Source organism: Schistosoma haematobium, chromosome 3, assembly GCF_000699445.3.
Source record: "Schistosoma haematobium chromosome 3, whole genome shotgun sequence".
NCBI classification, from domain to species: Eukaryota; Metazoa; Platyhelminthes; class Trematoda; order Strigeidida; family Schistosomatidae; genus Schistosoma; species Schistosoma haematobium.
In genome coordinates this window covers 1,634,800-1,647,980 of record NC_067198.1, presented here as the reverse complement: position 1 = coordinate 1,647,980, position 13,181 = coordinate 1,634,800, and the positions used below count along the sequence as shown (strand labels likewise).

General features: G+C 38.8%; 1 protein-coding gene across 1 annotated transcript in view; it reads left to right on the top strand.

Moving 5' to 3' along the window:
* Positions 1 to 11,676: 11,676 nt before the first annotated feature.
* Positions 11,677 to 13,181, top strand: part of NBEAL1 (Neurobeachin-like protein 1) — a gene marked incomplete at both ends in the record, with an annotated part of 111,695 nt that continues 110,190 nt past the window's right edge. Inside the window, one exon of the mRNA XM_051218922.1 lies at positions 11,677 to 11,690. Within this exon, the coding sequence (XP_051068652.1) occupies positions 11,677 to 11,690 (14 nt within the window). The remainder of the gene's footprint in view (positions 11,691 to 13,181) is intronic.

The following is a 13,181-nucleotide window of genomic DNA, read 5'->3' as shown; positions in this document are numbered from 1 at the left end:
TCTAAGAAGTCCCTTGATCTGTTTATTTTTCTATGGTAGACATCTATTTGGTTTATATGATACTAAGTACAGCATAGAAGGGGACGTAATTAAGTTAGGTGCACCTTTAAATATGGACCGTGCTTCTCCAGTTGACGAAATATTATTTACTGAGCAATCTGTTATTGCAGGGCACTACTGAATGTGTGATAGATTTGATCTCCATATATTTCGGCAGGGTTTAACTCGATCGCATATTATGTCATTAACTCCAGACGTGGATAAAAATACAGTTAAAACTTTGTTGGATAAGAATGTCAGACTGATGGATCCAAGAAACCTGTGTCTGAATTATGAGAGGTGATACGTAGTTAAAGAAAGCTATAAATCCATGTACCGATCTTTGGTGAAACTGATATACTAGTGTTGGGACAGCTTCCGAGAATTATGACGGACCCTTCAGAGGCCCTAAAGGAGCCGAAGAGTTTCCATCCAATCAGAATGTGATGGAACCTTCTAGAATGTTAACATGTCTCCTTGCAGATTGGCTGAATTATTATGCTGATATAACAAAACTCTAATATCTATAGAGACCCATGATGTTCTGTAGATTTTGATCCTTACCCAACAAGCACTTCATTATTATTCTTTCTTCTTATTTGTGACTATGTTCTATAAGCTCGAGTTTCGTAGTTGTACACCGTATTCTGCGTTAATCAATTAGCGAACTTAACAAGTGGATTTTATTTTATAAGAACTCCTTAAGAAATGCCTTCAGCGAAAGTGACGTCCAAGGCATGTGTTCCAAATTGAATGACAAACAGGCTTTTTAAGGAGTTCGCTGTAGCTGAAATCAAGATGTGATCTGGAATACGATGGGACAACCTACATAACGGTATATCGTTATAGGTCTCGGTTAGAGTCAAGTCATGGGTTTCACTGCCTAGATTGGTAAACCGATATAATAATCACGATAAAGCATAATTGCGTAGACTACTATGTTTAACATCTTGGGATTTCAGTATTACCAGAGAGGGTAATTCAGATATGTTTTCGTTTCTAAGTACCCTTGTAGTGGCATTAGACCATAACCACACAATCCTGAAAGCTGAACACGAGAAAATTGGGAAAATAGATATTCGGTATTGAACGCGGAGAAAAACCCAACGATGAAGAAGGCGGAAACAAGGAATTGAATTAATTCGAGTTGATCGAATGGCATTGCTCGGCCCTGCAGGTGTGGTCATCGTTTAATGTTGTTATATACTTTTAATTCATATTAAATATATTGTTCTGTCTCTAGCCTAAGCTTGTTCTCCATCATGTATCGGCGATTGTTACGATGCAATGAGTTGGTGTAGACGATGATATGACTTCCACGTAATATCTTATAGATTAGGCAGTTTTATCATGACAAAACTACAATTTTATGATTAGGTCTATTATTAGAGCAGTACTAATGTCAAAGATGACAACAGTTTTACACTCTCAGCTTTTTGAAATAGTAACTGGTGTTGTCTAGAAACTATGAAGTGTTGGGCAGAAACATAGACTTTCTGGAGTTCTTATGTTTCCCCACTGAAGATAATGATAATATGTATATCTACAAACATCGTATTTATTCTCTTGATTGCTCTTGTTATCTGTGTTAGTTTTATATTGATACCATCGATAACCTTTTAAGTTTGAGAAATTTAATTTCTTCCTTTGAGGAGCCATAATTCTGTTGTGTCTTATCGTGGCCGCTACCTGATGATGGTGAACCGGAATAGTTGATAAGCGTCAATTCAGTAGAACTTCTACAGGACATTTTATGTGTTTCCGTCTACTGTCCTTACAGTATCGGAAGGCTTTTGTACAGGTGACTCACCTTACTAAAGTAAGACTCTAGTATGTGTGAGTTTACAGATATGGACCTGTGAACTTCACTTGAATACTACGAAAAGTCAGCGTGATCTTGTCGCTCAAACAACTTTTGAAATAGTAACTGGTGTTGTCTAGAAACTATGAAGTGTTGGGCAGAAACATAGACTTTCTGGAGTTCTTATGTTTCCCCACTGAAGATAATGATAATATGTATATCTACAAACATCGTATTTATTCTCTTGATTGCTCTTGTTATCTGTTGATGATGTCACAGGTATTCAGTGTTTGACAACGCTTCTACCAGTAACACCTTCTAATATATTTCGTTCCCACCAAGAGAAATCAAAAGACAGAGTCGAGGAGATTGGAAGAGTATATTTGGCGATGACCAATATACCGGAATTCTCTGATCTAATCTGGCTAGCGATTGCGGTTGATGTTGAGCACGGCGTTACCACACGTGATCTGGTGCGGATGCCTGACCGAGCGCCTTCAGCTAGGTGAGTCCACTAAAACATATGGTCAGCATCCAATGTCGAAAACTTAGTGCTATTTATTTTGGGGATTTATTTACCGCTACAGATCACTCCCCCCTAGTGGGGCAGTGACGACCCTAAGACGTGGCCAGCCAGAAGTTTAAACCCAAGGAGTTTGTCGTTGGTAAACACTCTTCTAATAGCTTACTAAATTTAGCAGCGTCTGGTCGTCTTTCCTTACTATATGGGACGGAGGTACAACATAGTAAGAAAAGAAAATGTACAATGAAAATTTCGGATCCTCATAAACGTCATCGTTCTTTTCCAGCCGTCCTGGAAAAGAAAAAAGAAAATGTAAGTGCATGTCGAAATACACTCGTATGTGCGTAAAAACACAATGTCGGCGGAAAAAAAAATGGAAAATAAACTCATGAACACGTAATAGCGTTAAAAAAAATTGTTTTTTTTGTTTTGTTTTTTTTTAAATAGAAATAAAAATATATAAGCATATTAAAATTGTTTTTTTTTAAAAAATAATATAAAATGTCGAGAAGTGCCTTACGTGCAATAGTCGTTTAAATGTTCTGGAAATCTCACCCTTCTTCCAGAACGCATCGTTTTAAGTTTATTTTCGGATACTGTCGAAGTATCATCGTGTGTGTTGGTTGTCGGATGAGGTATTGTAAGTGTCGGAGTCGTGTCGTTCGATTGTGCCGAAGGAAAATCCACGTAGATAGGATTTCCTTCTAAATACGCTGCTTTTAAGCGATCGATGCTGATGCTATCGTTGGTTCCGTTCTTATCGACTATATAGTACTTAGATTCACGTTGAAGAACTTTGAAGGGTCCTTCGTATGCTGATTCGAATGGTCGTCGATGTGAGTCTCGACGAACGAAAACGTGTGTACCATATCGTAAGTCAGGTTGAACGAAAACATCAGTTGATTGAGGTCGAGTGAAAGCAGGTTTAACTGAACGCATTGCGTTTGTAAGCCTGTTCGTGTAGGAGGTTAGATCCATGCTCATTGAAGAGGATGAAGGATCCACGAATTCTCCTGGAAGTCGAAGTGTCGTTCCATAAACGAGTTGAGCCGCAGTGTATCCAATGTCAGCTTTCACTGCATTGCGGATACCTAGTAAGACGAGTGGAAGAGCGTCGGTCCACTGTGAAACGTTTGCTGCTGATAGCGAAGCTTTCAGTTGTCGGTGAAAACGTTCTACCAACCCGTTTGCTTGTGGATGGTAGGCGGTCGTTCGGAAGCGAGTGATTCCTAAAAGTGTGGTCAGACGACGGAAAAGATCGGATTCAAACTGACGTCCGCGGTCTGTAGTGATGGTTGAAGGGCAGCCAAAGTTTGCTACCCATCGTTCGACGAAGGTGCGAGCCACTGTTTCAGCAGTGATGTCCTTGATAGGTACTGCTTCTGGCCATCGAGTGAAACGGTCTACGCAGGTTAAGAGATAAGAGTATCCATTTGAATCTGGTAAAGGTCCTACCAAATCCAGATGGACATGGTCGAAACGGGCATCGGGAGTTTTAAATGAGCCTAATGGACATTTATTGTGTCTGATAACCTTAGATTTTTGGCAGCTTACACAGGAGCGTGCCCACTCCCTCACGTCTTTATTCATTCCAGGCCAGCAAAACCTTTCTGCTATAAGCTTGATGGTTGCACGAACACCTGGATGCGAAAGTTTGTGCAATGTGTTGAAGACATTGCGTCGATAATGTTTCGGCACGATTGGGCGATCCCTACCTGTAGATGTGTCACAAAGTAAGGTTTCTTTACCTGTTCTCATCTGTTTGATGCGTAGTTTAAGTGTTGTGGACGATAACTCGTGCTGAAGATCACTGTCTTCTTTTTGAAGCTCGGCGAGTTTAAGAAGGTCGATTCCTTGGAAACTGTTCAAGGAAGTTATGCGAGATAAGGCGTCTGCAACTACATTGTTTGCTCCAGAGATGTGTTGAATATCTGAAGTAAACTGCGAAATGTAGTCCAGTTGTCGAGACTCACGGGGAGAGTATTTGTCAGAAGGAGAGCTTAACGAGAAAGTGAGCGGTTTATGGTCCGTGAAAAGAGTGAATTCACGACCTTCGATGTAGTGTTGGAAATGCCGTACAGCACAATACATAGCTAGGAGTTCCCTACCGAATGTGCTGTACCTCGATTCGGTGTCTAGCAACCTTCTAGAGAAAAATGCCAAGGGTTGCCAGGAGTTGTTAACCCATTGTTGTAAGACTCCTCCGATTGCTGAGTCGGATGCGTCTACTGCGATGCTAATGGGTGCTCGGGTGTCCTGATGTGCGAGCATTGTTGCTTTAGCAATCAGTTCCTTAACTGTGGAGAATGCTTTTCGTGCGGTGTCGTCCAAATTAATGGATTTCGCATTTCCACGAAGTTGGTCGGTCAGAGGTTTCATAAGTGATGAGCATTTGGGTATGAAACGTCTATAGAAACTTACGAGGCCGTTGAACGTGCGTAATTGCTTGACGGTGGTCGGTTCTGGGTAATCCAGAATGGCCGCCACTTTGGTCCTAAGAGGTCGAATGCCTTGAGCATCGATAGTGTGTCCCAGAAAGTCTAACGAGTCGGTTCCGAATTGGCATTTCTGAACGTTTACAGTAATGCCATGTTTTTGAAGTCGTTCGAAAACAAGATCCAGATGCTTGAGATGTGTTTCTCTGTCCGGACTTGCAATTAGACAGTCATCAACATACGCGTGTACGAAGTTGAGACCTCGAAAAACGTCGTCTATGAATCTTTGGAATGTTTGGGCAGCGTTCCTTAGACCGAAAGGCATTCGCAAGAATTCATAGAGTCCGAAGGGAGTTATGATAGCTGTTTTCGGTATGTCGTCAGTAGTCATAGGGATTTGGTTATACGCTTTAACCAAGTCGATTTTCGAAAAGACAGTTGTACCTTTCAAGGTAGCTGTCAAATCGTGAATGTGAGGCAACGGGTAACGATCGGGAATGGTTTTCGCGTTCAATCGCCGATAGTCACCAGTTGGACGCCAATCGTTGCTGTCCTTTTTAGGGACCATGTGCAACGGAGATGCATATGGGCTACTTGACGGTCGTATGATTCCTAAGTCCATCATGTGATCGAATTCGTTTTTCGCTAACCTTAGCTTTTCAGGAGCTAGTCGTCGTGCTTTAGAGAATACAGATGGTCCTGTAGTCGTGATGTGATGTGTAACATTGCTGGTTACACACGGTAATCTCGGTTGCGTTTGTTGTATCCCAGGGTACTTATCGAGTAGTGGTTGATAGAGTGGGTCTATCATATGTTTAACTGTGACTGGGGATACTCTACAACCAGTAAAAGAAGTTACGCAAACGGACAAATTAGTGTTCCCGTCTACTAGCCTCCGTTTGCGCGTATCGATGATCAGATTGTGGTGTTGTAGAAGGTCCATACCAATGATTGGTATAGAAACATCTGCAACAACGAAAATCCAGTGTATGGGTTTGCGTAAACCCACGTTAAGGTAAACGTACCTTTTGCCATACGTAGCGATCGGTTTTCCGTTTGCCGCCTGTAAGTTTAGGGTCGATTCGTGAAGCCGGTCGTTAGGATTTGCTGGGAGAACGCTAACTTCTGCGCCAGTGTCGACGAGGTAGCGAACTCTCGTTGTCACATCTGTGACGAATAACAGACGGCTTTGTTCGCCGGCTACGGTTGCCGTTAACGCGTGCCGGCTTGGAAGTTTCCCGAATTGTTTTTCGAATCAGTCGGTTTCGTGTTGGGAAAATTGCAGGGTTTTCTGCAATTTCTGGAAGACTTTTCATACTGGTTATGATACCAACACCAGTCGGGGTTATCTGTCTCTCGTGGTCTAGAGACAGATCGCTTACGAGAAATGCTTCTACGTGGTGTGCGCGATCTCTTACGGTCGGTACGAAGACTAAGATAACGCGTGAGTGTGTGACATAAGTCGGTTATATCATTCTGAGTCGTGTGAGGCTTTTCTTTGACTGAAAATACCTCGGTAGTAGATTTCGTAATTTCTAGAATGCGGTCGGCAGATGCAGCTAGCTCGTCTAAGCCGTTGTTCTGGAACGAGACCAGAACTGCTTGCACCTGTTGGGGAAGTTTTGACAAGAAGAGTTGTTTGAATAGACCTTCGTCGAAAGTTCTTAGGCCTATAACCTCTCTCATCCGTTGCAACATGTCTGTCGCAGAACCGTGTTGCAGGTCGATGTTATTGAAAAGTTGATCTAACCTTTGTCGATCGGTTAGATCTCCTCGTTTAAGAATCGAGCGTTTTAAGATTTCGTAAGGATCGGAAACATCACTAGTAAACATACTAGGTGTTACGTACCTGTTGAATTCGCGCGGTAGTGCCTTGACTACTGCGAGGAATTGTGCACGTGTGTCGATCACGCCGTGCTCGGAGAAGTCGGCTTCTGCGTAGCAAAACCAGGCTTCGATGTTGTCGGGCCAGAAAGGCATCAGTTGAAACGAAGGTGGGGACAAGGTCTTAAGCTTGAGTACTTTAGGTTTCTGTTCAGTCATGATGAAATATGAAGTACGATAATGAACGAGGGGAAAATATATATATATCCAAGAAAAACACGAAAAAAAATCACAATGCTTAAAAAAAAAAGAAAAAAAAGGCAATGATATATAAAAATCCCAAAAAGGAACAGACTCACAGTTGCAATTAGGTGTACCAGATCACGTCGGGCTCACCAATGATGATGTCACAGGTATTCAGTGTTTGACAACGCTTCTACCAGTAACACCTTCTAATATATTTCGTTCCCACCAAGAGAAATCAAAAGACAGAGTCGAGGAGATCGGAAGAGTATATTTGGCGATGACCAATATACCGGAATTCTCTGATCTAATCTGGCTAGCGATTGCGGTTGATGTTGAGCACGGCGTTACCACACGTGATCTGGTGCGGATGCCTGACCGAGCGCCTTCAGCTAGGTGAGTCCACTAAAACATATGGTCAGCATCCAATGTCGAAAACTTAGTGCTATTTATTTTGGGGATTTATTTACCGCTACACTGTGTTAGTTTTATATTGATACCATCGATAACCTTTTAAGTTTGAGAAATTGAATTTCTTCCTTTGAGGAGCCATAATTCTGTTGTCTCTTATCGTGGTGGTCACCTGCGCCATCATTAGTGCTCCAGCTGTTCCATAATGATATAAGGTTGAGGTTTCTAGGAGCTCTAAACTGTACGTAGATTTATTCTCGACCAACTGTTGTACGTCACAAGGCAACATCCATAAAGCGCATCAATTGTCATATTTACAATATGAGTCTTTGTAACGGAAAGAGAACGATGAAAATCTCTCTTCAGCTTTTTTGTTGAACAATACTGTCATTTATCTGTTTCTTTTCCCTGTCGTGTATTTTAACCTTTGTTCAGATCTCGTTTAACCACACCTTTTGTTCTTTAGTCTTCCTCGTCTGGGCCTTTATTATGTGATTTTGATTACAGACCTATCTTTTGCCAGCTAATTTTCTATTGCATGTTGCCGGACTTTTGACAGTGAGGTCGTGGTTGACTAAGCTCAAGGTCACGGCGTGGTTCGGTGTGTGACTGTCAACCATTTGACTGTGCTTGGGAGGATTGCTGAAATTCCTGCAGATAGATATTTGATTCCATCTTGTTCGGAATATTTTTATTGATTTTCAGGTATCGAACCCTTTGGTAGTAACTATTTCTTTTATTGTTTAGCGCGCTACATTGCGTTAGAGAAACCTTTGGCTGTACAGCTCAGGCTGTACCGTTTGAGGTATTTTGTATGTTTGATATAATTTGTTCTGTTTCCTAGGTTAGAACTGTTTGAATTGAGCACACAATTTGTGTTTTCATATGATTTGATTCGAGTATCTCAAAAACGCTTGGTACGCTATACAGAAGAACGTAGTCTGGCCTATTCGAATAAATTTTAGTTCGTCAGTTCTGCCTTCAAACCGAATACTAGCAGCTCGTTGGTTACAGTTTTACTAACATTATTTACATTCCTATATGAGAAGAGTTATTCCCCGTAATTCTATGGCCAATGTAGCTTATTAAATATCAACCTCACTGGGTGACCTGATACAGTGTATCCTATAAAACAGTTTGATCTTGAGTGTAAAATGGAATGCTTCATGTAAAAGATTGTTATTTGAGAAAAAATTATTATTCCTACTGTCATAAGATTATCGGTGATCAATATATGTAGATCAGTCGTGTTGTACTCAGCGAGATTACGGAAGATACAAGGCTCCATGAAAAACCGAGCAGAGAAACACACAGGAACAAGTAAAATCGTCACCAAAGCATAAGGGAACTTGTGGCTTCCTAACCTCATCTTACGATGAAACTGTACGACAGGCTGTTGAAATAAAACATTTGTGGTGCTCACAATGTGTCCTGATCCTTCTGAGACCTTCAGTACATTGTCATGAAGTCCTTATTATGGGGAAAAATGGAGATTGGTTTTGACAATCCGTTCTAAATACATTGGAAGGCAAAACGTCCTGTAACCATGGCCAGGAAACTGTGTTCAAACTGGCAGACGCTGAAGTTCAGGTTTTCTCGAGAAACCACAGAATGCTCACTTATGTTTGCTGTTGAACTCCCAGGATTTTTTAGCTTACCAATGATGAACTTAGCCATTTATTATAATGTGGCTTCAGGTAAGCTTTAAAGTAATCATATGACAATTGAGAGGTGAAGTGGGAAAAGTGGTTTGAAATCCAATATTCTCAAATGCCGTACTATCCGAATCTACATCCTGAAATATGAAATGCAACTTGTGTCCTCTGGGTCGTGGTGGAGAGTAACTTTGCTCTTTGCTAACGGAAAAGTGAAAGATCAATGTCAGTGACTTGCGAGATGAAAGTGAATTCTGCATCGTTTTAACCTGTTTACGGGTGAGTGGGCGCCTCATTCTCAATCTACTTTTAATGTTATTGCAACGTACACTGGGTAGCATGCTAAAAACCACACTGTTGTGAGAAGAAATGAGTAGTTCTTGAGCAATGCAGAACCTCGTGACGAACGGAGTGACGAGATTATTCCCGTTTTATACTATAGATTGCCTCTAGCCTTCGAATTCAATGTCTAAGTACAAAGAAATTATTTGGTTTATGTTATGTAATCACTAAGTTATCAAATTAATCCGTAAGAATAGAATAAAAATGAGTGAAATGAAATTTATTCGTACGTTTTATACTTTTCATGCTTTAATATCAAACAAGCAACTCAGAATTTTGATATTTGTTTTTCTGTTTAACTGTTTATTATAAGTTCACTATATCAAGGTCATAGTTGCTTTTGAGATACTTCAAATGACTGTGTTCGGCACATGATAATGGGAGAGCTAGATGCTACTTCAAGCTGGGAAGAATTCACGAAAACAGTATGAATATGAAGTAAAATGACTTGTTTTTAGGGAAGATATGAATCTTTGAATCAATTCAGTCAAATTTTGTGTAAGAAATTTAATGTTTCTTATGACTCCAAAACACCTGAGTAAGTCTTTTTCATTCAGTAAATGACTTGAAATTTGTTTATCCACGTAATCATGTCTATAAAAAGTACTTTCAGATTTCGTTGTTACTTTTGGTGGCTTACTCTTCTACGTAGGTCTTTGAACCAATTGCCCGTTTAGCACACTGACATTTGTACAAATCATAAGTAATAACCATTTTTCATCGGTATGATATTACTTGTAATGTAGTTATCTGTAACGGATGAGTGTCAGTGATAAGTGACGACTATAGCCTGTTTATTTCTTTATTCCTTAAATTTTAGTTTCTACGTCCATAGTTTTCTCTTTTGAGTTTCCTTTGTACTATTTGTTGCTGTATGGTTAAAACAGACATCATTCAACAAAATATTGAGGGGAAGAACAAAACAGTTGCTGAAAGACAGTTGGGTCTCGGTCAAACAATTCGAATATTTTGTAAGATGAACCTTACCAATTTGAGTGTGGTTACAACAACTGAGCTATCGTCATGGTTGTTGTTCTTGAATATTTAGATACTCATCATTTGTCATACGCAGTATTTGCGTAGTTTTAAATTATTCCTTGTGCTGCTTATCATACAGGATCTTTCGTCACAATAATATATGATTCGTCGAAACGTCATATGGAACATTTTTATCTACGAACTTCCCTTTGATTTTATCTTAAGAACTACAACGTTGGTCATGATATATGTAGGAAAACTGAAAATCTAAAATACTCAAGAATTTGAATAAGTGTTCAGCAATATGCAAAAATGTTATTGAAACCACACTTTTGGCGGTTCTTTACTGTCCATATTTAACTTTTTCTTAGTTTGTACATTATATTGGTTTCTATCAAAAGACTGGTTACTCGATACTTTGTAAACAGTAAAACAAAATATTCCATTGTTTCAATTGAAAGTATACTGTTCTTCGAAATCTTACGTAAGGTTTTTAAGGCTAATAAATATTTCTCCGGTGAAACATTTGGAACTTTTCACGTAGCAGTTACAAGTTTACTATCTAACAGTCATTGTTTCTAAAATTCAGTATTCGTCAGAAAACCAGAGATTTGCATATATAAAAATCTACCTTAATAGTTTGATTTATTTTACTTCTTCGGGTTATTTGTGAATCATTTGCATCATTTGACTTAGATGAATAAACAGCATTACGCGCAATTCAGTGAAGTATTAGTCACTGAAAAATGGTGTCTGGTTTCTTATAAAACAAAAACCTTGTCTCCCTAATTTTTCTTATAAGTAGGTTTGCTTATTCTCAATATATCATGAACAACTTGACACTTCCTCAATAAGTAATAAACTAACAAACTGAACAAAACCAAGATTAAGTTCTGAATGGAAATATAACACAATTTTGTGAAATAATAAATATTTGAGCATATGTAAGCTAAATAGCAAGCCAAAACGTCTTCGAGGTAAGGGATGCTTTGTGAACATAAAAGTGAGGAGATATCTGCCAAGAGTTTTGTCTAGAACGAGAGATAAACATGCATTTTCATAATGGTATATCAATACCAAATAAATGATGAAAGTTTTCTAACAGACAGAACAACAGACTTGCATTTAAATTATTTTTACTCAGTAAGATGAAAGACATCTAAAATATGCGACCACATAAACATGACAATAATCTACCCGTGGTGGGTCTTATTGAGGTGTAATGATGTCCAAAAATCACTGACATTTGATGAATTTGATATTTTAAATACCAGTCTGACACGTTTAAAACAATCATGAGTTCCATTAAGGTATTTTAAGGAGGTAACACTACAATGTATAAGTTTACTCAACTAGCGTTTAATAGTTTTATTAAAGAAAATCAGCATATGTAATAATTTGACAAACAGTTATCTCTCGACACACATGCCAACTCACAGGTTTTTCACAAAATTGATTTCCATCACGTATTTCGACAGACAAAAACAGACAACACTGATAGGATACAGTGAATCTGCCATATTTCGTTGGGTTTTTACTGGCAACGCATTACTTAATAATTCATATCACTTCCAAATGTGAACATACTTGAAAACGACGAAATCCTATGTCTGTCAGAAAAAAATCATATTGCCTAAAACGTCGGGTTATGTTGTAGTTTTATTTAATTTTTTGGAGAGTTTGCCTAGTTAATTTTAGTAACAGATCTTGGATATTGGCGGGGGGAGGGTCATAATTTTATTGCTCAATTTACTAAGTCCAGGTCATTTTAAAAGTATGGAAAATTTTAATCTGAGTTGAAAAGAAACATTATTTGCATTATTCATATACAAAGGTGGGCATTCGTTTACTACTTACTTCTTTGCTTTATATACTGGGATTTCAATAGTTCCATAGGGGTTAATAACAGTCCGTTCTCGTTTCTAAGTACCCCATCGAGTGTTGTCTGTAGCCTTTCATAGGCAGCAATATATATTGTTTTGTAAAGAGGGATATTGCATCCACTGAATTCTTGGACTTTAATGTATGACCAGTGACATCCAGTACTAAGACATCCCTAGTCAAATTCTGCCCTCGATGAAGTTGATAAGGTGTCTATTTTGGCATAACCTGCGATTCATAGCAACGTTTGGTCAATTCAGTAAAACTTCTACAGGACATTTTATGTGTTTCCGTCTACTGTCCTTACAGTATCGGAAGGCTTTTGTACAGGTGACTCACCTTACTAAAGTAAGACTCTAGTATGTGTGAGTTTACAGATATGGACCTGTGAACTTCACTTGAATACTACGAAAAGTCAGCGTGATCTTGTCGCTCAAACAACTTTTTGAAATAGTAACTGGTGTTGTCTAGAAACTATGAAGTGTTGGGCAGAAACATAGACTTTCTGGAGTTCTTATGTTTCCCCACTGAAGATAATGATAATATGTATATCTACAAACATCGTATTTATTCTCTTGATTGCTCTTGTTATCTGTGTTAGTTTTATATTGATACCATCGATAACCTTTTAAGTTTGAGAAATTTAATTTCTTCCTTTGAGGAGCCATAATTCTGTTGTGTCTTATCGTGGCCGCTACCTGATGATGGTGAACCGGAATAGTTGATAAGCGTCAAAGACTTACCTCATATATATATATATATATATATATATATATATATATATATATAGAGGGAGAGAGAGAGACATTTCAGACTTTTGGTTACTTGGTGATTATACTTCATTCCCGTGAAACATTTTGCTGTTCTATCAGATATTTGAACCAACACAGCTTTTCTTGTGATTTTCGTCCGTTTTATCGTTATTCAAGGCTAGGCAACTTTCAGTATTTTCAGAACTTTGTCAACAGCTGGACAATCAGTTTTGAGTAGTTGGTGATTCGAAAATTGCGTATAATATCGAGACTTAAGAAACCCAATGTGAGTAGTGG